Here is a 27,509-nt window from a genome sequence, read left to right on the forward strand (position 1 = left end):
ATTAGAGCAACATCTGCATCATCTATTATATGATATTGTTTTTCCCTCCATTTACGCTTTTATCCTTTCTTTTTCTTTTCTTTTCTTTTCTTTTCTTCTTTTTTTTTTGGCAAATCCACCACGATTGGATCTTTTGTCCTTCTCTTTTTGTGGTCTTTTCCAAGACCTTCATTCTCATTGGTCTAATGATTTTGCTCACTTCCTGCACATAATCCCTTTCATCAACATGGGCGTATCGGGGGTACGAAGTAAAGACAGAGATATTCCCCTTCAATATTATTTAGCTTATGGATAGCATTCATTGAAACTCTTTTCATTTTTCTGAATAACTATGTCTTTCATTTTTTTTGCTCCCTCGTGACTAAGTTCTCATCAGATCATGAACTCACATACTAAAATGAAAAATTCTAATTATGAATTAGTTGAATTTCAATTAAAATAAAATATTGATAATACTTTCAATTCTGTTTGGTTGAGTGTTTCTAGTTCATTTTTTTTTTTTGACAGCGAACACTCGTTTCACGACATTCGTGAAATATTGAGGAATAGATCTTCTACTGTAAGCATCCCCACAGTAAGGGATCTTGTGCCACAAAATTTTTTTTAAAAAAAGCTTTTACATATATTTTTTAATTCTTTTTTTTTCGTTTTTAGATTTTTTGTTTTAATCTTTCTTTTGCTCCCACTCAAAATTTTCATTTTTAAATATTTTTTGCTTTTTTAAAATGTATTATAATTCTTTTTTTTTTCCATTTTTGAACTTTTTGTTTCCCTCTTTCTTATTTGTAAGATCAAGTGTTTACCACATCGATGAACATTCGATGTTTTTTAGTAGAATTGATTGCTGACGAAAACACAAATTTTTAATATTTTTTGAGTATTGATGAAAATGGGCGAATCAAGCGTGCGAAAAATAACTAAAATTGAAACATAAAATATGTTTTACTTTCAAAACAAATGAGATAAACAGAATGTCAAAAACAGAGAGAGGGAAACAAAAAGCACAAAAATGGAAAAAGAAAAAATTATAATACATTTTAAAAATAGCAAAAAATATTTAAAAATGAAAATTTTGAGTGGGAGTAAAAGAAAGATTAAAACAAAAAATCTAAAAATGAAAAAAAAAAAAGAATTAAAAATATATATATATATATATATATATATATAAGCTTTTTTAAAAAAAAAATTTGTGGCACAACATCCCTTACTGTGGGGATGCCTACAGTAGAGGATCCATTCCCAAAATATTGGCAGATGTTGTCTCGTGTATATAATTTTCATCCCTTGGATAACTCGTGTTATATTCCTTCCAAGCGAATCCACAGAAACTATGGTTATTTTGATTATTGTGAAGTATTGGATTGGTGGAAGCACCATGACTTTGCAAGATGTTCTTCGGTCTTCATCAAATGTTTTCTTTCGATGTTTCACCCCATTGTAATCTTGTGCAACGATCTTTTTTTTTCTTTTTTCTTTTTTTGCTATAGAAGACATGATCTCAAAAGTAGGAGGAAGGACTTTAATGAGATTTTGATATAATTGAGTTTGGTTGAATATAAAGTTCAACATTTGCTCATCGCTGAATTAAGGTTAGAAAAGATCAACTAAAGATTGAGAATTGAGTTGAGAAGATTTTAGTGAAGAAACATTGAGATCACCATTGCTCAATTGATCCATTTTCTTATTTTGATTGAAAATGCATTGAAATAGAAAGAAACCTCATTTTTTGGAATGAAATTGGAAGAAATTGTGATTTTTTAAGATATAATGAAGTAAGCGCGTTGCTAAGTGAGCACAAATGATATTTAATCAAGCGGAGACTCTCCGTACAAGGTCCAACCCCATTCATCGCACACGAAAAACATCCACGGGCGATATCATCGACCATTGGAGGCATGCACTTCATCCCACAACTTCATGCCACACTTCATCGCACTTAAACATGCCCTAAGCAGTAAATGTTCCATCCTCACACCAAATTAACGACGCTTTAAATCAATAACTTACTATAATGACATTGTTTTATTTATCTAATGATAAACAATTATTCGATATACCTTTTTCAACATTCGATATACATTTTTCAATTATGTTGTTTATAGTGACGATATTATTCAAGAGACACCAACTATGATTGATTGGATAAAACTATATGTGATAATTCGTTAATTGTTTGATGAGAATGGGATCTAAAAATGACAATCCTCCATCAGTTGCAATCATATCAATTTCTTTCTCTCTAAAAAAATTTGAAAAAGAAGGTTGTTTGATTCTTTGATTTGAGGATAGGTATATATATACATATGGCAGTGATGGGTGGATAAGTCCATTTAAACTATATAAGTGGGTAATAGCCTATTTTATTTGTCTAATCCACTTAATTGTATGTGGATCAAAATTAGTATTACTAAAGGGACCACGCAACCCCAACTAGCTTTCCCAAAACTCTATAAATAGTGTTGAGATCGGGAAAAAATTAATAAGGGGTGAATAAACTCTTTAAAAATATTTGCTTTTAAAATTTGTTTTCAACCGTTTTTAGGCGGTTGAAAGATTTTCTCAAACGGTTAGAAATATGAACCATTTGAAAAGTGCAGAAGACGGTTCAATATTTCTAATGATAGTTTCAACCGGTTGGCAATCTAATCAACAAGATATGGTTTAAATTGTAAAGGCTTGTGAAAAATAAAGACACGTGAATTTTATGGATGTTCGGAGAAAACACTCCTACGTGAACCCCTTCTTTCTCTGTGTGAAGGATTCCACCAAAAGACTTTGACTTTACAAAACTCTTTACAACAGCTCACTCCAATCAGGACTTATCATACTGATTCTTTTGGAACTCTTAGTGATCACTTTACACTTCTGGATTTTAAAAACCCTCAGTTCACCAAACACCACTATTAATCAAATAACCAAAAGGTTATTGATGTAAGTAGAACAATCTGTTTTAGTAGCACGAAAATGATTTTTGAATGATCAGATAACTTTCTGTTGAATGCGTGCTTGATGAGCGATGAGATGTGTGATCTTTGATTGCGTTCAAATTCTGTAAGTATGCAGGCTCGAAGATAATCACAATGTTGAAAGCTTGATAATTATGTGTCGCGTTGTTGTATATCTCTTGCACACTTCCATCTCTTCTTATATAAGCTGTCATTCCAACGGTCGAAAAGAGATGAGTAACGTTAACACATAACCTTGAAATGATGTGTACTATCAGTTGTAAATACATTAAATGTTCTTCGGCAAAGCATTTAACGTTCCTTGAAGAGCAGTTTGAAGAGTTAATGCTGAGTATTCTTTTATGGCAACTGTTTTTACCATCAGAACTTTGTAGGATATAAGTAATTTTTCTTTTCTGGGATAGTGACATAAATGCATATCAATATCGGGACTGGTCCAGAACATGGTTGACTTGTAGCGATGCAAAACCATTTGAATGTTCTGAACCGGTCAGAGAATGTTTTCATTAAGTGAGCAATAAATAACTCTTAATGACTCAATATAAAGTCTTCGAACAGTCGGTTGGGAAGATTGAACTTCTTATACTTCAAACGGTTTAAAGGTAGACGGTCTGAATTCAATCGGTTGAAGACTAGGTGGTTGAAAGATAAGAAGGTTGAGTTGGTTCATGTTATACACAAAAGATTGCAGTTGTTTCCTGAAATAGTTAAGTGTTGTTTTGATTTTGTCGATCACCGAAACTCTTAGGTAATTTCCTTAACAAATAGGCAGCAAATCCTAAGCTCTCATTTTACTCTATAAAAGTTTCATAGTTTTCTTTGGCTTGGATTAAAACTGATGATCGTACACTTTTTATTTGGCTACATCAGTTATCAGATAGTGTTTGCAATGCAAATGAAAATACCAAAAGATTGTTCGACCTTCTTGTTGGTCAACAATTTCTTATCAATCCTTCACTTTGTCGATCAATTTCTTTTACCAAATAATTCAGTCAATGTTTTTATAGCCGAACCAGATATCAAACCAGTCTACTTTAAAATAGTATTTCAATCGATCGGACCGGAACACTATTATATCTTATAAAATAATAATATAACATAGTAATAATATATTTTAAATTCTAAAAAACTTAAATGTGTGTAAATAATGAAAATATATGTTTACCAAAGTTTAAAAACTCAAATAAACTCTAACAATACTAAAATAATAATTTTAACATAATTCAAAACTCAAATATTATATATAAACAAAAAAATAAATTCAAAAAAGAAAATGAACAGATCCAACTGATTTTTAATCGGTTGGCCAATTCAATTTGATCGGTAAAACAGTTTTTGGTTATTGTCCGGACAGAACATGTGACGGTTTCTATGTCGAACCAATCAGTCTGGTCCGGTTCTAAAAACACGAATTCAGTCTTCTCTTTCACATAAATAAAATCATTCCAAATTTGTTTAGTTTATCTTAGTTATCAAATAATTCAATTGATAATGATAACTTACAAGAATAAATTCAGATATCGACATCACTATGATTCCATCTTTTTGTCGCTCGATAGGCGCTGCAAAGCTTCATTGAATTATCTTTACTACGACAATACACACAATATCTTAAATGCCCATCACAATCAATAAGAGTTAGATGATAACAATTCCTTTTCCGACTAAAAAAAATAACTTACATATTTAGGACGAAAACGACAGTAATATAATAATAATTTGGTACTTGTAGACTGAAGGTAAGTTGCTACAGAAAATTATTACACGTAAATAAGACACTGATTATTCATTTTTTTTTGAAAAATCAATCAAATTTTCTTGAATCCATAATGATATGAAATAAAAATAAGCTTACCCGGATCTTTTTTTCTAGCATAATAAAATTAAAATGTTTTAACAGTAAGTAAAGAAATGGGGAAATTTGTCACATTGAATTTCAAAAAGCAAACACATGCATAAATCCAAGGTATAGCAATATAGAATTTATACTTCTTAAGATATCTACGCAATTATCAAAATAACTTCATACTGATAATTAGTTATAGATTGGTTCCCATGGTAAAAATGATCGTGTGACTAGTGGGCTACATGTACAAAACGAGACAAAGCTAGACACGGCTAAGATATTGGAAATTTTGAATGTATACATGATTAAAACAAAATCACACTAAACTAAGCAACAGAATTGGGTAAATTAAACAAGGGGATGAAGACTTGATTATCATATAAAATATTTCAACAAGAATATCCATAAAGTTCCAGAGAAAATGATATATAGGAGCGCAAGGTAATAATAGTAACACTTGTTTGAAACTATGATTTACACTGAAGGAAAACCCAACAAGACCACTTACGCAGATCCTGCTCGTGTGTATCTAAACAGCGGTGATCTACATCACACCACCACCAACAGCATATGCATACACACGTACAAATACTTAAAACAAATATATGTGGTGCTACTATGTACAGTATATGTATACAGGGAAATTCAATCAGCTGATATTTCACTTACCGGTAATCATCTCTAGGCGCCTAAAGGTGCTCTATGAAACTCTTGACGAATCTGTTCTGAATGAGTCAATATATTAAATTGCTCCAAGCAAAAGTTCAAAGCAATCTGTGCAGAACAGGAATTGACCTAGATCAACTACAATCGCATACTGGGGAGCAATGAAGGTGAGTCTCTTCAGGCAACACCAGTAAGCAATGATTAACACGTGTAGGATCTGTCATCGATCAACTCAAATCAAAACCAGCATCAGAACTTATGGCATACAACAATTTCTGCTCCATAAGCTGTTTGCTGAATGAAAAGAAAGCCAACCACAGGAATGACATTAGAAAAGGTAAAACAGCCTAACACAAGTATATGTTTATCCTGGATTTAAACGAGTTTTAAGTTTTCATGGGAAACGAACTGGAGAAACTTAGTTCAAACCTTCGGTATGGTGGAAGCTTCAAAAGATTCATGCATGTGGCCGCTGTTGGCAACCGTTCAAGAGCTTCTTCAGATGCATTCCCAGTAGTCCTGTTGGATAAAACAAAAATGAACTACATAAATATCAAGAATTAACTAGCGGTTATGTATCAGAAGCACCAGACAAAGCATTACCTCTGTATGCAGAAAGTAGGCTCCAAATACTTGAATCCAAGAAAAGGCCCCCGCGAACAACCAGTGGCAAATCTTAAAGGAAAAAAGAGACGTGTTTATGAGAAACCGCAGCAGGACTCGGAAATTGCCTAGATAAACTGCAAAATGGCAGGCTTACTTAATGATTATCAGCATTATAACTGTTTTTTTGAGTTGTATTTTATGACATGATGGGTAGGACAAATGAAATTGTTCCTTCTAAGTCCGATATAAGAAATTTAAATTATTAATCAGATAATCAATACATCTAATTTAACAGACGTCGTAACTCTTGGGCACTAATTCAAAGTTTCAAAGCCACTACTTGTGAAATAAAATAAAAAATTGGAGGAAGCTGATGCATATTCACTTATTTATATCCTATATCAAAATGCTAGAGCCATGGCTACTAAATATACTTGAAATAACTAATAGAGCTCGCCATATAAAATTGGAGGTACTTGTAAGTGAAAGAGATTGATTCTAATATAGTATCGACACAAAGCATGCAGAATAAAGTCCCAATGTGTTGATCTTCTTAAAAGTTCCAACAGATGCAGGATAAAGTCCCAATGTGTCAATCTTCTTAAAAGTGCCAACAGAGGGTCTTGTTTCCTACATTTTCACAATCCCTCTAACGATAAGGAAAAGATTACTGGAGAACTGATAAGAGATTATAGAACGTACTTCAAAAACTTCCTCTGATCTGCTAGACTAAGGTTGTGGATAACTTCCCAGAACATTTTAATCACATAGTGATCCTGCTAAATAAAATGCGTGTAAGACATGCATATTTTAAAGAATCCAGATATTATATATCACTGGAAAATATAGAAAAAAAAGGTTTCTGACAAGGTTAAAGAACATATTATACATAATAACATATCATGATCCATCAGGATCTCAAAAGGGTAAGTAGCTGTGGATGAGTTGGCATCCATCCTGAAATTTCATGTCCTGTTGGTGGTGAATTGTTTTGTATTAAAAGCAATTCACCAGGGCCGTGAAAGGAAACAGATTGTGAATTTATCACAAGAGGATGTGAACCACCAGGACTTTGAAAGAACATTGATTATGCATCAAAGACATGAGAATAGATCACCAGCATGGAACTTCCGGGCATACTGAGGATTATAGTAAGGTGATGCACCATTCAGAGGAAAAAAAGAAAAAGAGAAACAACATTCTTGGGTTTATCTTACATATTTTCAAATATGAATTTCCTCATTATAGTCATTTAAATGAACAGTTTCAATAATGATCCTGAGCGCAGGAATATAAAACGTTCCTGGTTTATTGCATGAAAATGAATGCTGTATATGATAAACCTTATTTAAACAATCCATTACAAGCTAAGAACTACGATAAAGATAAGGATGGTCCAGAATGAAAAAAAACCTGCCACAACAAAAGGAGAGCTCGGAAGTTTTCATTTACAATGTTTACAACCAACAACAACAAGATAACTCAAGATTTTTGTTTTCTCACAGTTGCAACCAGCATAAAAATCCAAAAGAATGTACCTCGTGATAGCCACCTGTATAATTAGTATGAACTCGAAGATCATCAACATCACAACCATCCATTGATCCGGAAATTAAAAGCTGGAAAAGAAGATAAAAGATAAGAATTTAAAGATGTGTTAATCACTTACAAGGAAAGTCACCAAAAAAATACATCCCAAGTATCACATAAATAAAAACTATTCGTGATTAACTAAACCAGGAAAAATTCATATCCAAGTAACGCCACGATGAAATTACACACATGATAGTCATATCATTTGAAATTACAGAAACATAATAAGAGGCTAAAATGTATGACCCTTTACAGTAAAAACCAAAATATTTCTTAAAATATAAACATGTCACCGTTTACAATTTCTGATGTCAAGCAAAAGCCGTTAATTGAGAACTCACCAAATTGAACTATAAGATGTCCTGAGATTCATATATAGAATTTTTTCTTGTCTGGTGGGAGAAATGACTGGGTTAGGAATTAAAAAAGGAGCAAAAGAATCATCTGTGAATCCATCCATCCAAAATCATGTACATAGATCTAAAACTGGATCATATAGAGCCGATGGGGTCGATGTTTTATGTCAGTTACATTGGCATGCAAAGGACCGGGAGGTGTAATGCCTCGTAGACGAGAGGTGGTAAACGAAAATCTCTGCTAGTCAGTTCCATATAAGAATATACTATGAGTCTATGATGTTCCATATCATGCATAAACCATGCCTCCCACGTAATAGTCTCAAGAGCACGAAGTTCAAGATCATGCTTATTGAACATGCCATGAACGAACCATGCTTCCCTTATAATAAAGCCTCAAGTACCTGAAGTTCATGCTCATTGAACATATCAATCCAATCTTTTTGGATCAGCTGTTGAAAACCTCTCAAAAAATGTGAACTCTGTTGACGTATCTGCATAGAACTTAGCATGATGAAACGTCAAAGATTTTGACAAAGTTTGAAAAGGTGTCCCTAATTTGGGGCCCCAGTTTTTTCCTTGTTGGTTGCATTTCTGAGGTAGAATGGGAAGGGAAGGACACCATGAATTAGAAAAAATATACAACAAAATTTTTAAAAGGTTCTAGCACCTGAAAATTTAGTCTGTGGTTGGCAACCAAGTGAATGAATGTAATAACGTTCTCATTTGTGACACGTAAGTTCTTTCCTCCTGGAAGTAGCTCGTCTTCTGTTTGCTTTCCATATTCATCATTAACAATAACAAAATACAATTCCAACTCGGAAATATCACCTTGATAATGCTGCAAGTCATCATGCAAAAACGCATAAATTAATCAGATGTAAAATGAATTGGTTCAGAACAGGAGGATGTTCAAGTTCAATGGAATCTACTTTTAACACATGTCAGGTAAAAGGATATTTTCAGGGGATTTTTGGTAGTTTCCTACCAACTGTACAAAGCCAGCTTGGCGCACAGGAATAAAGAAGACGTAAATAAAGAAAGCCTTCCTCGTGACTTGCTGATATGGTGGTAATTAAAATCCATTCTATTTCCAATAAACGTTTTACAGATATTTGATGCTTCACATTAATGCCAACTTTTCAATCCTGTTGACAAATATGTCATTTAAGTGTAATCCACAGAGACAAACCATGCAAAGAACTGACTTTCTTCTTCAAAATCTCACACCCTAATAAGACAACTTTAAAACTGGAAACCCCCTTCTTTATTGACCAAATAAATACTCTGTTATCAATACATTTCGCATTCTGTCACCACACTACATGCTCTATGACCCCAACCTATACTCTTGTTAAAGCAAACAAATTGATGAGAAGGTTAGTAAGGTTTCATAATTGTACACAGTAGCCTATATTGTCTTAAAATACCTAGAATAAAGCAGTGTTCAATTCAACAGTGTGATGGAAAGAGCGTATAATTTCCATTTCCAAGAACTCTACAACTCACAACTGGTGAAAATCATTAAAAGAGAATTCAAATATAATTGAAGAAACCATCTTTATTACGGCTGCATGAAATGAACATATTGCAAAAGATAAAAATGGATTGAGTAAACTAACCTTGAGAAAAATTAGATGGCGATATAATTCTGGATCCAACGAGGGTAAGTCATTCAAGTAGTTATACCTGGGCAGCACAAAATACAAATTTCATTGGATTAATGAAGTCTAGAACCAAAACCTAACACAAAGAAGGCAAGGAAGATGAAATAAAGCAAGCTAAATTCCGATATAGAGAATGGAATGCATATAACATCTGATCCTATCCCTCCACAAAATGCATGTTTTCACCCCTGGAAATAAAATAATCACATGCATACCACACAGCAAATTTTAAATATCTAAGAACGCAGAATACATGATCAGCAGAAAAATTAAGTGTCCACCATTCAATCACAATTGTACTGGTAATTTTAGTTTTAGGTTTTTTTGAAGCTCGTCTAGAAAAGAATCAAGATCTGATGCAATCAAAGACGTCACCTCATTCAAGGCTCACGATGTAGATATTAAAACACACACGGAAACGGAAAAATCACAACATAGCATCAGAAAAAACTTACTTCTGCTTCAATTTGCTCAAGAAGAATGTAGCAAATGGTATGTCGACCAAGATTCCCTCGAACATTGCCTGCATACATAAATTGGTGGTTGATATATTGCAAAAATAAGGTGTCCCGACTATCTTGGAAGATATATGGGTAGTTTTTTCATTCCTAGTTACTGAAATCCTCCTCACCCTCCAATCATGGAACGTTCTATTCTACTTAACCAGGACATTTTTTTCCTGGAAGATCCCCTCAGTACGGAGGGTCCAGCTGCTCGGATGGATTTAAGGGTATGCGATCGCCGATCATTCAGTTCGGACCGAATAACTAAAATCCTATTATACCTAAATTTTAAGCCCAACTAACCAGTATTTTTCTAAAAACAGAATAAACCGAAACAATTTACTATCAGTTATATTCAGCATGTATACTGAAATAAATAATATTTAAAGAAAAACAAACAAATTATTAGAATATAAAAAAAGCAAATTTTTAAAAAATAAATACAAATCGTCTTATAAAATCATTATTAAAATAAAATAATCTAATCACTAAATGTCGAGATAAGCCAACATAAAACTTTTAAAGAAATTTAAAAATTGACAATTTTTAAAAGTTCGGTTTAATAGGGTTTAAAAAAAATAATCAACACCAATCTGATTAAATTCGTATTTTTTAAAAATCAAAAACAAAATTACCAAACAAAGAAAACCAGGACTCCATATTATATCAATTAAGTTTGATTGAAGTTTCTCAACCCTAAGTAGGTTATTTTCTTTTTCCCCTCGACTATTTGTTTATGGTGTTGGTTCCTACACTCTTTGATTTCCAAAGATCAGGTCAACCCCTCCTGCGACTGTTCCTATTTTCTACATAAAGGTTAGAGTTTGCCACAAACCCCAATCTTGCAGTGGTTTGGAATTACCCAAAAAGGAATTCATTTGAAATACCACGAGTATAATGTAAATGCCGGCATATAAGCAAGTTTCATGATTAGAAAAAATCATCGTATGATAGTATGGCTCGCTTTGCAAAAAAAGTAGTGGAGTTTGAGAATGTTGCAGCAAGTAAGATTAACAAGACATTGGAGATGAGAATAAATCACTAGTTCAATACCTTAGCGAGAACAGTTCCAAGAAAGTGAAAATACAGAAGATGCTGTTCATGCACCATTCCAGATCCAGGGTTGGGATAAAGGAGATGATCCACGGTTTCCTGAACATGTAAAGCAATCGGGTGATGAAGCTCAATGATTATGTAAATCACCATGAAATCACTAAAGATTGTTCTGGTACAAAAATCACAACCAATCTTTGAACACCTAACGTAACAAAACAAATTATCTGCAACTCAAAAGGAGAGAAAAGCTAAAGTATCTTTACAATCTCTTTTCAGAAATATCTTGCCAAATGTTCCTCACTCATTTTATTGTGTTGTTAAGGTGTCAATTACTTATATAGTTACTTTCTCAAGAGTTAAGACTATCAATCATAAAACAATGTGTAAGCCCAGATCAGGTTGATAAATAAAGAATAAGGGGGACTGAAACGGCAATATTCTCTAACTAGTTTTAGCGATTGGCTTAGCCTCTTCAAGAAAAATATTTTCTGAACTTCAGCCATTGGATTGATACACTTGTTACTGTGCCTCGCTAGCATGTAGATCAATGTTCTTTCCCAAATATAAACTCTAACTCTGAAACTCATCTAAATTTTGGCTGGTGATATTTAAGTTCATCAGCAACTTTAGATAGTTAAGGGGAAAACAGAATCTATAATTCAGAGTAAGCAACCACGTACGAACCACAGGAACATCAAAGAGAAGTAAAAGTTCAACATATCCCTCACTGGCATGTACAAAATGATTTTACTTCTACTGTCGAGAATAAGATCCACCTACAATAGGCAACTAAAGCAAAAACTTGGCTGGGGTGATATGTAAATGATAAATCTAAGAATAAAGTCCTGCAATATATCCAACATCCATTAGAAATGTAATAAACTGTCCATTGTGACTTTACTGGGAAAGAACTAGAACTCTTGTTACATTCTACCCTTGACCACCTTTTAATCTGGCGTTTGAGGAATTTTTGTACACATATCAAAAAACATTTATAAGGCCCGCACAGGGCATCATTTTATTCAACATGAACAAGTGAAAAATGTACGAGTGTGTTGAAAAAACAATTATCCCCATATTGGACCAGTGAACTACATGTGAAGTAGATCAAGTAGCTATTATCTAACTTATATCTCATGCATATGACAACTTTATCATCTGATGAACATTAATGCTTATAACAATCATCATGGGGTCTAAAATATTTGTGATGGGCGTCCAACATTTGTGATGGGCGTCCAACATGCATCTACATATGTAATCAAAATAAATAAATATATATATATATATTATTCTTGGTTTATCATGCCAATCTTTTTTATGAAAGGTGGTGCAGATGAGCTTTAGACAAATCGCCAATGGGAGTGAGTAGCTGTTGATCAAGTTGGGCATGATCAATTTTGTAAGTACCATTAGTTTTTGGGCAATAATATATATTATATACTGGATAACAGGCTGGGATCAGATCCTAATTTTGAGTGAGGAAACCCTTTTAACAAAAATCAGCAAAATTCAAGACATTGACATACATTGGACTACAAGTGCATTAAGATAGAGAAAACAGGTAGCGTAACATGTTCAAATACACGTGCATAATCACAACCTTAAAGAGTCCATACTGGATATCAAAAGCAGCTTGACTAATATTTTCCATGAAATCTTTGAAAATTCCTCCACCATCTATACCGGCCTCCTCAACTCCAAATTCATTAACAAAAGTTATACGAATCTGTACCAATCAAACGAGGCAGAATATCAGCATAAAGGGAAGCAAATATTCTTTAGTTTCGTGCATTTGGCTGTATTTATGTGCCAAGGCAATGGGGAAAAAACAGATCGGCTTTTATAGGCAAAAAAAGGGTCAGCGAATGGGGAAGGGAGGGAGAGAGAATCACCACTCCTCGGAGATCTTCTTCAGCTAACGCATTTAATTGACTAAAAGCATCTTCCAAAATATTGTTTCTTCTTATTTTGAATCTATTCCGTGTAAAAATAGCATGGGCGTTGTTCCTTTCTTTCATGGCTGCTAGTTGTGACTGCAAGGTTCAATTTTTTTACCATATAAAAATAAATCAAAGAAAATAAATATTAGAATCAATAGATGTACCAAGCAATAGCAGCATAACCGAATTAAGCTACAAGCAGCCAGTCAGAACATGAAGTGAAGAGAGTTAAGCACTCACATTAAATATCTTAGCTCTGCTAGTAAATGGCACTAAAAATGGAGCTTGTTTTAGTATGTCATAAGCTTTTGTATTCTCCGTCATTGCCTGGGAAGCTAGCAAATTAGAATGACAATTGGAAGTATAATTATCTGATGATTTTCACTGCAGAAAGAATTATTACCTGAGACATAAATGTTTCATTGGCACCGTCAGCATTGAAATCCCTGGGGGAGGTAAATTCTCGCCTATTATTCCAGTCTTGCAACTACACCAACTTTTTCATTAGAGTGATTACAAAGGGCAAACTATTACAACCATCACATTATGACAGATGATATAGCAGCCTTCAAGCATGAAATTGCATTTACCTGCGATAGGAGCTCAGAGACAACCACAGAAACCCTGTGCTGAAGCGCATCAACAGAATGCCTCTTCAAAGCATAAGCACCATCTGCAGACTTTGAGATATTCGAAGTTTCCTTTGAATTTTGCCAAAGGATGTGCCACAAATCCTAGACAAAGTGAAAAGAACACACATAAAAGTGTGTCGTTTTGAAGATTTGATTGTCCTTGCGATAAGAATTTATTAGAAATAACCACAAGATTAAAACAATTTTTCTCTGTTTTGGTTCTTATGCCTGCGGGCTAGTCGATAATTCTTTCTAGATAATTGAATGCTAAGGATATTAAAGCCAATGCCATGTTATAGGTTTATATTGCCATATTCAGTGAGTAAGTAAAATTTGCTTGATGGCCAGTGTAGTATTTGACAAGTATCCTCTAAGATTGGTGAGGGGCTAGTGGTTGCAAAACATAGTTCAGGTTTAAGAGCTGTTTGGGTCATTTTTAACATCGTGGATTAGTGCACATTTACAAGATGCACATTTTCTCAGAATGCTGATGCATAAAATGATGTCTCAGGGAAGGTTCCCACATCCTGGGGACTTGTGTCAGAAAATGACCACACAATCAAGGAAGCAAAATTTTATGTTAAATATGGTTTATAGATTGAACGAAGAGTCCAAATAGACACACCTCCATCCAAGAACGAGCATATGAAATTTAAAATAAATGAAAAGAACAGCGTAAAATACCTGTTTTAAGATAACAATCAAGAATCTTATGTCCATAAGGGAGAGTGGCTTCTGTTGTTCGTAAAATTCTTCATTATCTACAATAGTTAGCATATACCTGCTTCATAAAACGAGGGCTTAGGTACCCACACTATGTCAATCATCATTAAGATAGTTATGGAAAAGTTAATAAATTACAAGTAAGAGATTATCTTTTATTAGTTATCCTTTTGTGTTAGTATAGATATAGTAGTTTCCTTTTCCATAAGAATCGTTACTCATAGTTCTCTCGTATCCTCCATCTTAGGATTCCCTGTTTATAAATTTATTCTCATATTGTGTTCTATAATGGTGTTAAAAACCAGATCAATTTTTTTTCGCCAATATCAGTATTTTATCTTTTCGCAATTTGGTTGAGGCTTGGAAACTACCCAAAACCACTAATTCAAGGAAAACAAGGTTGCGGTGTGATTGCTGTAAACTAACATGTCATCTAGTTTTATTTGTTCATCAATAAATGCTCTTTCTCACAATTTGAACATTGTATATTTTCAAAACAAACACAAAAAACTAGCATAACATTAAAATTAAGCATCAAAACCTTATTCTATCTTAGTCATAGTGATTTAGGTTCCGATGGGCTGGCCTGTTAGGCCCGTGAATCCGAGAAGGGCTTTGGGGTCGCGCCTCACTGCAGGTGTCATCTCTGTCCCTCGAGATTAGTCTTACTCTTAGCTTGCCGCTAGCGCTATCCTCAACAGAGACAATCTTACCAATTGAGATATGGTGTCCTTCTTTTATGACCAACCTAGCCAACCAGATCAAACGGTGCAACATCAGCAGCATGACACATAAGAGCTCTTCCCATGAGGCCATCCACCTCATTATTTCTTTCACCCTTGCACACTTAACCCAACAATCTCAGCATGACGTACAAGAGCATTTCTCGTTAGGTCACTCATCTCAGTACTTCTTTCATCCTTGCACACTTTACCCAACAATCCCCAATAAGTACAGAAATATGCTTCTTGAGAGATTTGAACTCGTGAACTCTCTCCGATACCAGTTGTTAAGATCAAGTGCTTACCTCTAAGCCAAAAACTATAGTTGTTATCCAATGAACAACTTTATTTCCTCATATTTGTGACAGCGCAGAGCCTCATACTAAACGACAGGACATGAGATGTTGTACTAAATTACTAATGTGGGTGCCAATGGGCTGGGTTGTTAGGTCGTGAATCCGAGAGGGGCTTTAGGGTCGTCCCACCCTGCTAATGCTATCTCAGTCCCTCGATATTAGTCTTACACTTATTGTGCTGCTAGTATTGTCCTTAGTAAGACAGCCTTATCTATTAAGATCTGGTGTCCCTCTAGCCAACCAGATCAAATGACGTTGGGTCAGCAACATGACACGTGAGAGCATTTATCAAAAAGTCAGGCATCTCAATACTTCTCTCGCCCTTGCAAACTTAACACAACAACTACTATAAATGAAAAAGATATGTAAAATGAAAGGATGCAAATTAATTTTCCTTGATGATTTGTATAAATGGAAACATCGGTCAACATAAAGTGAGTCAACATAAAGTGAGTTTATTTGCTCCGGATAACAATCGAATTCATTGTACAAATATCAAGAAACCTTCTCTCTTGTTGTAAAGTCTACGTACGGCTTTGGGTACTAAGTTGAGAAGGAATTGCAACAAATGAATGCAGGAAAATGTGTTTTTGGCACTTAAAGAAAGAGGAATATATGAGACTTTCACTTAGGTTCAAGTAAAAAACACCGAGGCTTGCAAGTTCAAGTAAAGGATATCAATTAATTTCAAGATAAGATATCTCATTGTTTCCTTCTTAACAGGACTCAATCTCATATTTGTCTTGTTTCTTTATCTCGGGATTCTCCAGTTATGATTGGGGAACTTTCGACAAGGTACTGCTCCTCAATGAATAAATCAGATTAGAAAGTATCTCTTCAATATCAACATATCACAGGGTATACATGAGCCAATCAGAGCAAAATAGCATAGAAAATTCTGTCAAGCAAAATAGCATAGAAATGCTTACTTATAAACGGGACAAAATACAGCAAGAGATAATAGCCAAACAGGCTTATCTGGGGGCAGATTAGCTGGCTGCTGAGACAAGGATGACCACATTTCATTCTCATGGCACCTCTTCATAAAATTCCAAATAGTGGGAACAAGTTCTGTCCTATATGCTAGCACAGTCATATATTTCTCCAGGGGCAAAATGTTGAATGTCGCAAGAAGAAAAGCACAAGCTGCGCCAATAGCAGCCACCTCTTTATCATTAGGTCTGCCATTATATGAGCCACTTGAAATTGAGATCCACCCCAACAGCACATTTGTCTGCTCAAGAAAACCATGGAATATATTACTTAGACAAAAACAGGAATATAGTCAATAGTACTGGCAATTGCACTGAATGCAGGAACAGCATAATAAGGTTGCATACCAACTGTAGAAGAAAACGAGGACCTACTGCACTGAAAATATTTTGTCGCAGCTCCTTATTTAAGACTTCTTCCACAAATTCATCATCAACATGCATTTCAATTTCAGCCATTGCAGAATCTGCACCATATATGATATATATTAATAAGAACCAACTGATTTATGAAAGTATTAAAGTTAGTTAGCTTAAAATACAGAGCAAAAAGTGCTAATAAAAAAGTAAACGATAACCGAACTCTATTGGATAAAGTGGGCGCACCTTTGCCTCCTTGATTTGAAGTTTGGACAAGAGGTAGCTCTTGCAACAAAATTGTGGCAACAGATGCAAAATATATAGCCTGATTAAGATCAATAGAAAAACTTTGAAACCAATTGTGTGAGAGAATCTGAAATTTAAGAAACTGACAAACAATTCCTATCAAATTCTTGCTAGATAATTAATAACATAACATAATACTGTAACATCAGGGTTCAGAGTACATAATCATGTGGCATGATTATGTAATAACTTGTTGAGCATGCTTTGATAAAGTTCATGAATATTTTTAGAACATTTGAAAACCATAGAGACATTACATACATAAAATTCTGAAGACGGATTGGAGAAGCAAACGCAGAACAAAAAATGCAGGCAGGATTGGACCAAATATCGAAGCCTCCATTGGAGCCTACAGTCAGGCCATCTGAGGCTACATTTTGAGACTCCAATGATGCATGGATTGACTATATCAGAGCCAGTATCAATACCTCCAATCAGCCAATCCCTGACTACGTTTTGATACTCCAAAGTTGTGAAAATTTTGGCTTTACTATATTGGACTATTAGAGCCTCCCAGCCCTCAAATTACATTTAAGTTATCAAAAATATCATAAAAAAATTTATGTTATCTTTGCCATGTCTACCCAAATTGGAGCTAAATTGAGGCCTTGAGTTCATTTCAAAGGTCATGAACTCAGCCTTTGGGTATCTTAAAGAGGAGTTTGTGGAGGTCCAAGATATTCGCACTATCGGTAGGTTGGTGTGCGCTGATCACACAAGGCGAGCTATCATCACGAGCTCAATTCTAAAATCAATGAGATAAGTAGTTTGTGGCATCGCGATGATGGTGTACTCCAGGTTGTACTAAGCCCATATCTGGTAAGAGATGTGAAGTTTATGGTGTGGTGAGTAAAGGCTTTTGGAACATTGTTGATGGAATTATTGAATTGGTATTGGATGAACACTTCTTTACCCAGTCTCCAATATTTAGTTTAACAATATTTTTATTATCTGCATTAAAGTAAAAGCATGTTAGAGGGTGCAAGCCATAAGGTTTTAGCTAGAATGCATGTGTGGCCGTGTCCTAGTATATGAGGATAAATGATAAATTATTTTCATTAATTTTATACCATACATATTACGGAAATGTATTCAATCTCGGACAGCAATATGTTCCAAGAGATCTCCGTGTTTCGAAATCTTGAGGTAATTTATTATTAGAATAGCTTTACCATGATCGGCTTCGGACTATACATAACTAATCCGCACATACTACATAGCATTATGCACTAACTAGGGGTAGGAGGATGTTGGGTGATCAGCATGATAGGACATAACATGTATCAATGCTCCTAATTATCACCTGATATACACGACTACAAAACTTACTGTGTAAAGCACGATATATAGATGAATACATATTCTTCTACTTTAGGTTTATCATAGATGGCTAAGAGGAAGATATTATTGGAGCATATGCATTGCATTGCATGATGGACATTGAGCCATATATTTCTATTGTTGGCAACGATTTATTGATAGCTGGGGACGGATCCAGGTTCATTATTGATGGTGGTCGAGGGAACTTCCCTCTGACCCTATGGGACATTGTGCTATATTGTCTTGGGCATTTGATCTTGAATTACAATATGGAAGGCGCACTGTACAGACTGAGCCATCAGCTAGTAACTAAAATGATTGGTCAAATTAAGCACAACATAATTGTAGTTCTCTCATTGTGGCTACTATTTAAAACATTCAATCGCAAGTTATTTAAACAAAATTTGGCTCAATAATTTACTCAGCATTCCGAGTGGTCACTCTAATTTATGTAGCCCCCATGAATTAATGAACTATCAGCAACTGGGAGATCCAAGGGAAAATCATAGAATGAAACTTTCCAATAAAAGATATATTGATATTTGTTATGTAATGATACTTCTAAAATGGCCACAAACCCGAGTCAAATAATTGATGTATGTTGTATCTCGTAACAAATGAAATGTGGATCATATTTTAACCATATCCGATATGATCAGTTGTCATATCTTGAACTTACCGAATATTAAGAGTTATTTTCTTATTTTTACAATAATTATTAATTAGTTTAAAACAATAAAAATAAATTACCCAAAACATAAATAAGAATCCTTATTATATTTTTAAACATTTCATTTGAATCCATTGGCAAATAATACATATTATAAATTGTATATATCCACACAATTACATATACATTTGTGTATGCATTTATTTTTTTAAAACAAAAAAAGCCACCAACTATTAAATTTAAAATTAAAAAATAAATAAATGTATTGATGCAGTTTTAAAGATTGTATTTGAATACATTGATAATATGATATCAATTATAAATTGTAAATCCTGTCATGTTTATTATGTTAATATAGAATTATGTATGTGTGTTTTTCCCGAATAGGGTTCTAAACTTTTTAAAATCGGCATATCATGTATCCATATGACATATAGTTGGCAACCAAATGTTAATTCTAACTAGCGTCTCACAACATATATACATCGAAATATTCAACAAATTTGAGCACAAACATTAAACAGGAAAATCATTTAAGATGTAGATAGTAAGTTGCTATACCCAAGTAAACGAACCAGGCTGAGTGACAGTAAACGCAGCAGCTTCCAACAGATTTTCTAATAGGCAGGCATAACTGGGAGAATCTGTTGATATGTCAGGAGGAAGGACATTGTTATAATCTCTCACACATAATGCCATCTGATGGACATAATTTTCACTCAATCCCGGCGCAGCAAAAATCTGAATATGGGAATAAAACTAGTGAAAATAGAGAAGATGCAACACAAACAGCAGATGCAGGTTGCAACTATAGGCAATGCATATAATATTTGGTTAACGACCACAAACGGTCAGTATACACAACATATTGCTGAAAATGATCTACCAAAGTGTTTATTGCAAACTGAACTCCAATAAGACCTCAATATGGACAATAATAGTTGAACTAAAAAAATGTCATTCCAAACTACCTCTTTCAGATTTGGAAACAGCTGCCACAAGAAAGGGATTGTCAGAATCTGGGATGAGAAACTGTGTCTTGGATCACTAGATGGACAAGTACAAGAATCTAGACCCCCATGGGAAACACAAATTGCAAGAACATGCTCCAGTGAAGAGATAATTTCATTACAAACTTGAACTTTCTTCTGCACAAATTTAAGCACTTTACTTTTTGTTTTACAGAAAAACTAGAAAAAAACACACAGAATAATTTATTCGTAGACTAAATGAATACCTGAAATCAAGACTTTCTCTGACTAAATAAAATCATTATCCATGGAGATACATGCTTAAGAAACCTCTGACCTATATTAATTAGTTGCTAACCTAAGATCGTTTGAATGTTCACGATTTCGTGTGAGCTTCAAAGTAAACCTCTCCTGTGACTCTTTTATTAAGCCAAGTCTTGCTTCAAGAGTGTTGAAAAACTCGACAATGGTTTGATTGGAGAAAAGTCGGAGTAGCAGAATACGTGGTTCAACAAAACAATTGAGAATCCAAATTTGCAAGGAAATTTGATTATGATGATGGAAATATTGTTAAGATTGATTGATCACCTGATTCCTAAAAATATTCCTAACGCAGTTAGATATTACTAAGAATAGTTCTAATGCAATTAGATTTATGGTTCTAATGTTATTAGGTAATTTTAAAATAGTTCTAGGGAAAAAACTCCGAAAAAAGTAAGAAAATAGGAAACCAATAACTAGAACGAAAAAATCGTTAATTATGTGCTCCATATAAGTCGCTCAAATACGACCATAAGACTAAAGATTCTTTTAATATATATGGGTAAAAATATTTTCATAACTGAGTCAATAGGTTACGTGTAGTCTAATAGAAACAGAAAGGGGATTATACTTATGTCTAAACCAAAGGGTACCTTCCCCACTAGGATTATGTCTCTGAGCATGGAGTATATCTTTCTCTGCACCAAATACCGGACTAAGTTGCAAGACCAAGGAAGCCTTCGATCAGCCAAGAGAATTACCGCCTCTAGGAAGGCGTATGCTGGGCTATCAGACTTCTCAAGTGCCCAAAGTAACTGATTCCTGGGAAACCAAAGGAAGAGGGGTTATTAGTTGAAACAGTAAGCTTATGATTGCATAAAAGAGATGCCAATCTTATTTTTAACGAGCCACTCAAGTGGATGCTACCTAGATTTCCAAATAATAAAAAAAATTAACCAAAACTGAAGAAACATGTTCAGCAGAAAGCAATCCGTCAACAAGTAGTTAATAAACAAGTCAGCAGATATAATTTGCTATTAGGTCTCGCCGTCGCGTGGTTGATAGTCATCATGCAAAGTCATCGAAAACAAAGTATTCAAATTTTCACCAATCTTAAGTAACATAGTTTTCTTCCGAAACAAACTAAATAGACAAATAATTCTGTAGGAGTATAACCCCAAATATCATGGAAGCCAGAAGATCAATAAAATCTTGCACTTGACTCTGGAAAACTAGAGATGTGTCTAGAAAAAAATAGAAAGACAGATGAATAAATCAGAATAAGGAAATGCTACCAACCCTAAATACTAAAACATGACCGAGATGGATATTGGGATTAGTTCCAGCTAGTGGTAGAAAATTACATAGCTTCCGACATGCCGTATGACTGTAATTATCTGATGTAAGGAATGATGCTAACACCCAAGAAAGGTAGAATAATACATGTACTCCAAAAATCAAATCACTATCGACATCAAATGAATTTATTGAGAGCAAAATTATAGCAGAGACGTTTTTAAGTCTTTGGAATTTAATGGTAAACAGTAAAAATTTCATCTGATTTGAAGCCGTCATAGAACTATAGTTGTACGTAGAATGATAATTTCTCACTCAGACCACCAAGAAACAACATAAATAAATGTCTGAAAAATAGGTAAGCCACCAAATCAAGGAAATAATACCAACTCATTGCCTAAAATATGATTTCTCAGAAAATGCATGCGCCACCTATTCATATCCGAGGATATCTTGATAACAAGAGCCTCTTGTGAACTAACATTTATAATCACACAACCTCCAAAAAGGAACAACACATGTCCAGCTATCATAAAAAACATTAAAAGGGATCCAGTGGCTCCCTTAATCAATAAAAAAAGATATAGTTCTGTGATTTTCATTAATAAGATCAGTTTTTTAGCTAAAAGATAAAAAAAACCTGAATAAAACAGTGTAATAAAATATCTAACAAGGATCAAGTGTGACTGTATTAATAGTTCAGGCTGCAAATGAATAAAGAATTTATGTAAATCAAGTGCAAGAGAGTTAACGTCCTTTAGCAACAGACCTGTTTACATAGATTGCCGAAACGCAGGCAAAAGTGAGTTTCTTCACCCGGTACTCCACCAGGCCACGCTTCAAAGAGTAGTCTGTGCCTGCGCAGAGTCTCACTACTTCCTCTACTGCAATATTAACCGATATAAACAAAAACAACGAAAACTCCTGACCGTAACATGCACCACAACAGACAATCATATATAAGATGATAAAAAATAAACGGAAAAGAGATGAAGAAGAATACGCAACAAGCACGGGATTATGCACGCGGATGAATCCAAAATATATATATATATATATATATATGAGCTTTTGAGGGAAAGAACAGTGCAACTTTAACAACAAATTCAAATTTAATCCAAAACCATGATGAATTAAAAAATGGAGCTTTTGAATTCTTGTTGCAGGATAAAATATGTCCTGTCTTTGATATCATAGCAACCAAAGCTACTAAGCTTTTAAGTTTCATGGCATAAGATATTATTTCACAGGACCGCCCTACAATATCATTGAAGAATTAGAGTTTAAGACTCTAAGTAACAAGTTGTGAGAAATTTTGCATGAACAATGGTATATTTTGTATCCTATAGCCATGAATAATAAATCCAGAAATTTATCAGTCCAAACAAAATACAATTGAAACATGTTTGTGGTCGGTGGTGGTGCCATGGTGCTCTAATCAAGTAAAATGGGCGTCAGCTCAAGTGAAATATAACCCTGAAACACAAAATGGTGAAGGATATTTGTTTTGTGTAGTAAGCACAGCGGGGGAAATCAAAATCTAAAGCTTACTGCATTAGGAGTGGTTTTAAAATATCGAAGACTTATAGTTCAACATTCAAATGAGCTTACAAGAATGCAGCACAAAAAACTATTCATTAGGAGCGAAGTTAACAACAAATTTCTTCAAAGAGACATTTGGCGTCCAATAAACCTAGAAGTACAGTGAGGACAAGTCCCACTCAACTGACAGTCAAATCCAAAAAAAAAGTTTATGTGCAGGTAAAATAGATTGGTCTATGCAAGTTTTTGGACAACTGTAGTTCAAACTACCACGAGAATGAAATATCCAACCTGCAGATGATTAACATGTACAACCCACATAGAATATATAATGTTTTCCGTGTCATCTAATATAACTGCCCATTACAGAAACAATTTTATTAATCCATCATGTCTCAAACAAGAAACCTCGTGCTGGAGCTGGTGTTTTTCTCTCGAGATTGACACGCACGTTATTTTCTGCCAACATAAAATCATGAGGTATTTACACCAAATTTAATGTTAAAGACATTTAGCCCATATAAAAAAATCCTTCTCATGTAAAGTCTGATCTAGATCTTTATTATAGTTTTGTAATATATTATTCCAGGAGATAAAATAATGGTTTAACAATTTTGCCAATTCAGGTAAAAACAAAGGGTCTCAACATAAAAGTGAGGGGTAAAACAAGCATGATAAGGTTTACAACATTAAATTCAAATCATGTCGATACTCATGCCAACCAAGAATCAATTATCGCATATATGAAACACGTAAACAAAGGCAAGACATGATCAAGGAAACCAAGAACCTTACCTCTATCTCCACCAAATTCACAGAGTAATCTGCATGTCTTGACGAGAACAGTAAGATCAGCAACATGGTTTGGATTAAAGAAGAAAAGAAGCTGGGGAAGATAATTGGAATCTGGGCCAAAACACTGCCTGAAAATCAATGTTAACAAACACATATGACAATCCATGATGAGCCTCATCGGTGGAGCAAAAGAACATTACAGGCTAAAAAAAGTAGGTGACACCACGATTGGAAACATAACATATGCTGATGGTTACGTACACACAGCCTCAAAATTTTGAATTGATAACAAATGCAGATCTAATTTCACACCTATTCACAACTTGACAACCCTCTCCATATGTCATGAAAAACTTCTCACGCACTTTGGAGCGTTCAGCATTAACCACCTTTCTTCCTCTGAAGCATTTCTGTACATGATAAATAATCAAGTTCCACTCTTTAGAGAGATATTAGGTGTTCAATGGTTTCACAAATGCATTCTCAGAATTATGTCGTTTTAGCAAAAATTGTTTATAACATACTAACCTCATATTGCATGGATACAAATGTGGGACACGAATATGAAATGATAAAGATACAGTATACAATAGTTTCAAATATTAAGATACAAAATAGGACGGACACCCTTGTTAAGTTTACATGTGTCTATACATAAACATATAATACAATTACATGATCATAAATAATTTTGCGAGGTGTGATTATATATCTTTATATTACGTTAACCTTTAACATCAACCATGCATGAGACAAATAAACTGTAATTTGGGTATATTATTAACCAACACATAATTCACAAGTCGTCATGAAAAATATTCAAAATTAAATTATGAACTCATCATTAAATCATAAAACATATAATTTCACAGAATAGAAGATTCCAAATGAATAAAATGGATTTAGATATGGTTTTTGAGGTGATGGGTTTGCAATTTATATTATACTACAATAACCTGAGAAAAAATATAAACAAGCAGACAACATATCCGGCTCCATATCATCGTAATATCATTTACCATATCGGACACACTACCCACTTTTTGTTACAGATAATTCTACAATAGCCAGTAGAAGCATCCAACGAGATATAGGACAATTTTAAGAATTATCCATGTCAACAGATATTCACTCCAGAGTAGAACACATTCAATTATGCAAATTGATCAACTGCAAAGAAAATGACAATCACTTCATAGATAAGATTATCACTTTTTAACCAACAAACTTCATTAGCCCAATATATTTCCTCCCGTATATGCTTCTTCTGGCTCTGTTTTAAGCAGCTGGAAGAAGCAAGCTCAGATTTTTCAACCACCCACTTATTCCACATAATCACAGCCAATTAAATCCTGCAGTCTCTAAATAGATCGACACAACATCAAGCCCAAATTCAAACACAATCGGAGTATTCAATAACGATATGAATAGTATCTTGAAAATGGCTTCTAGAACTAATAATAAAATCAAATTACGAGTGACATTGATCCCCTCTCGAAATGAAATTAAAATCAACTTGGCAACTACTTCATTGCAGTTTTTCCGGCTTTTAGCCACATATCAAAACTGACACGATAAATTATACCGAAAGCAAGCGAAAGCAAAAAATAATAACAATAACAAGAAAACAAAACGCACAACTTAATAATAACCTCGACTTGATCAATTAATGATAATAACAGTAACACCACCAACAACGATAACATAGAGAAAAGAAAAGGAAGCAATCGGGATCGACTGAAGGAAGGAAAACAACCTGAATTTTAAGAGCAGCAGAATTCTGCTGACGCAACCACTGGCGTCGATTGCGCTCCAATCGCGTCTGCTCCACAACCTTTTGGCGGTCTCTCTCTTTAGAACTCCGACCGCCTAAATCCACCCGTTTCCGGCTCGACGGATCCCCCGAGAAAAACATCTAAGTTTTGATTGCCGAAACCCTAACGTAATGATACTTTCGAATAGTTAAGGTATATAAATTTGGAAGAGGAACGTCGCGGCGTGGGAAATAAAAGGAGACTCTGTGTAAACTCACGTCTGCGGCAAATGAAATGAGACGGAGATTTATTTTTCTTTCCAAAATTATTACACTTGTACTAAATATTCCAAGAAGATACAACTATTTTTCACGTCGATCTCGAATGAAAGGATTAACTATGTATGTAATTAAAAAAAAAAAAAAAATGAGACCAAGTCGGTGTCTTGATATTTTCTAGATAATTATATATTTTTTCGCAGTCGAAAAAAAATTTATATATGTTCGTCAACAAAAACTATAAATCAACGTGACGTCGAATCTATATTTTGTCCTTGAAATATTGGAAATTTTGTGCTACGAGTGTCAAAATATTGAGAATTCTCAACGTAAGATGGAAACAGATTGCTGCAATACTTTATAATAATTAGGTCAATAAAGTTGGATGAGCTTTGGACAGAGAAAAGCAAAGGAATGGGATTAGTGATTTAACTTAATCACGAAGTTTTTATAATCAAACCGGTTATTTATCAAGTTTAATTGCGAGTGAAAAAGATAGAAACTGATGAGAATGGATGAAGTGGGATTGAAAAGGTCGCACTAGGACGGACTTTTTCGATTGTCCCAATGCATCGAAGAATAAATAGTGTAGAGCATGCTAAGACGATTGTTTATCATTGCTTAAATGCGCAACGAGAAAAATCTAATGTTGAACATAAGAGCTTGCAATTACCACCTCAGTGGACCCGTGTGAACTTTCAAATGTGCATACAAAATATCTCATGTTGGGGCGATATTTTATGACCGCTCAACACTTCTCGATATGAAAAAATAGTTTGAACGCTTTTTTTCTTTCTTATGTGGATTTTTTGAGGCAATAAAACATGAAGAACGCTAATATGTGAGAATGATCGTCGTATTTCATAATGTTTCAGCCATCGTAAGTGAAAAAACATCTGGAGTCAAGAAAGTAAGTAAGAACTCGAGATTTTCACGACACATTTTCTAACTTCTTCGTTTTTTACTGTTTTTAATCTAAAGACGTTCAAACATTGTCTTTATATTTTTATGATAATGTCAAGTAGTTAAATTTTATTATTTGTTGGGATTTGTGGATCATACCCTGAATTGTTGATTTAAGTATTTTAATTTTCGACTTTTGCTTTATGCTTGATTGTGTTACTATTTTTATTTGAATTGTTTTTACATAAATAACTTCTTCGGTATTTAATATTGCCGTTGAATTGGATAGAAGATTTTGCAACATGAACGAGTAATATAATTCGTGGATTTAGATTTTGCATAGATACATGAAATCGAATTCACATTGATAATGATAGTCTAATTTGTCGAAAGCTACGAGATTCCACAAATCGTTTATGTAATCAC

At 34.1% G+C, this 27,509-nt stretch overlaps 1 protein-coding gene across 2 annotated transcripts; it reads right to left on the bottom strand.

Moving 5' to 3' along the window:
* Window positions 1–5,173: 5,173 nt before the first annotated feature.
* Window positions 5,174–26,250, bottom strand: LOC142527130 (E3 ubiquitin-protein ligase UPL6). Of its 2 annotated transcripts, XM_075631849.1 has the most exons (26): window positions 25,905–26,248; window positions 24,461–24,558; window positions 24,149–24,276; window positions 22,581–22,695; window positions 21,169–21,337; window positions 20,255–20,431; window positions 19,845–20,024; window positions 17,234–17,312; window positions 16,976–17,094; window positions 16,565–16,869; window positions 14,519–14,615; window positions 13,793–13,936; window positions 13,606–13,689; window positions 13,443–13,529; window positions 13,155–13,295; window positions 12,863–12,988; window positions 11,257–11,355; window positions 10,156–10,223; window positions 9,656–9,722; window positions 8,704–8,874; window positions 8,438–8,527; window positions 7,623–7,703; window positions 6,787–6,860; window positions 6,082–6,153; window positions 5,908–5,997; window positions 5,174–5,772 (listed from the first exon to the last, which is right to left on the bottom strand). In XM_075631849.1, the coding sequence occupies exons 1-26, from the start codon at window positions 26,061–26,063 to the stop codon at window positions 5,706–5,708; spliced, it is 3,087 nt and encodes a 1,028-aa protein (XP_075487964.1). In that variant the 5' UTR covers window positions 26,064–26,248; the 3' UTR covers window positions 5,174–5,705. The 2 variants fall into 2 exon arrangements, 1 of the variants encoding a protein (XP_075487964.1); XR_012815399.1 differs by lacking the exon at window positions 5,174–5,772 and having other exon boundaries at window positions 6,082–6,218; window positions 25,905–26,250.
* Window positions 26,251–27,509: the final 1,259 nt, after the last annotated feature.

The sequence above is a fragment of the Primulina tabacum genome, chromosome 15, assembly GCF_025594145.1.
Source record: "Primulina tabacum isolate GXHZ01 chromosome 15, ASM2559414v2, whole genome shotgun sequence".
NCBI classification, from domain to species: domain Eukaryota; kingdom Viridiplantae; phylum Streptophyta; class Magnoliopsida; order Lamiales; family Gesneriaceae; genus Primulina; species Primulina tabacum.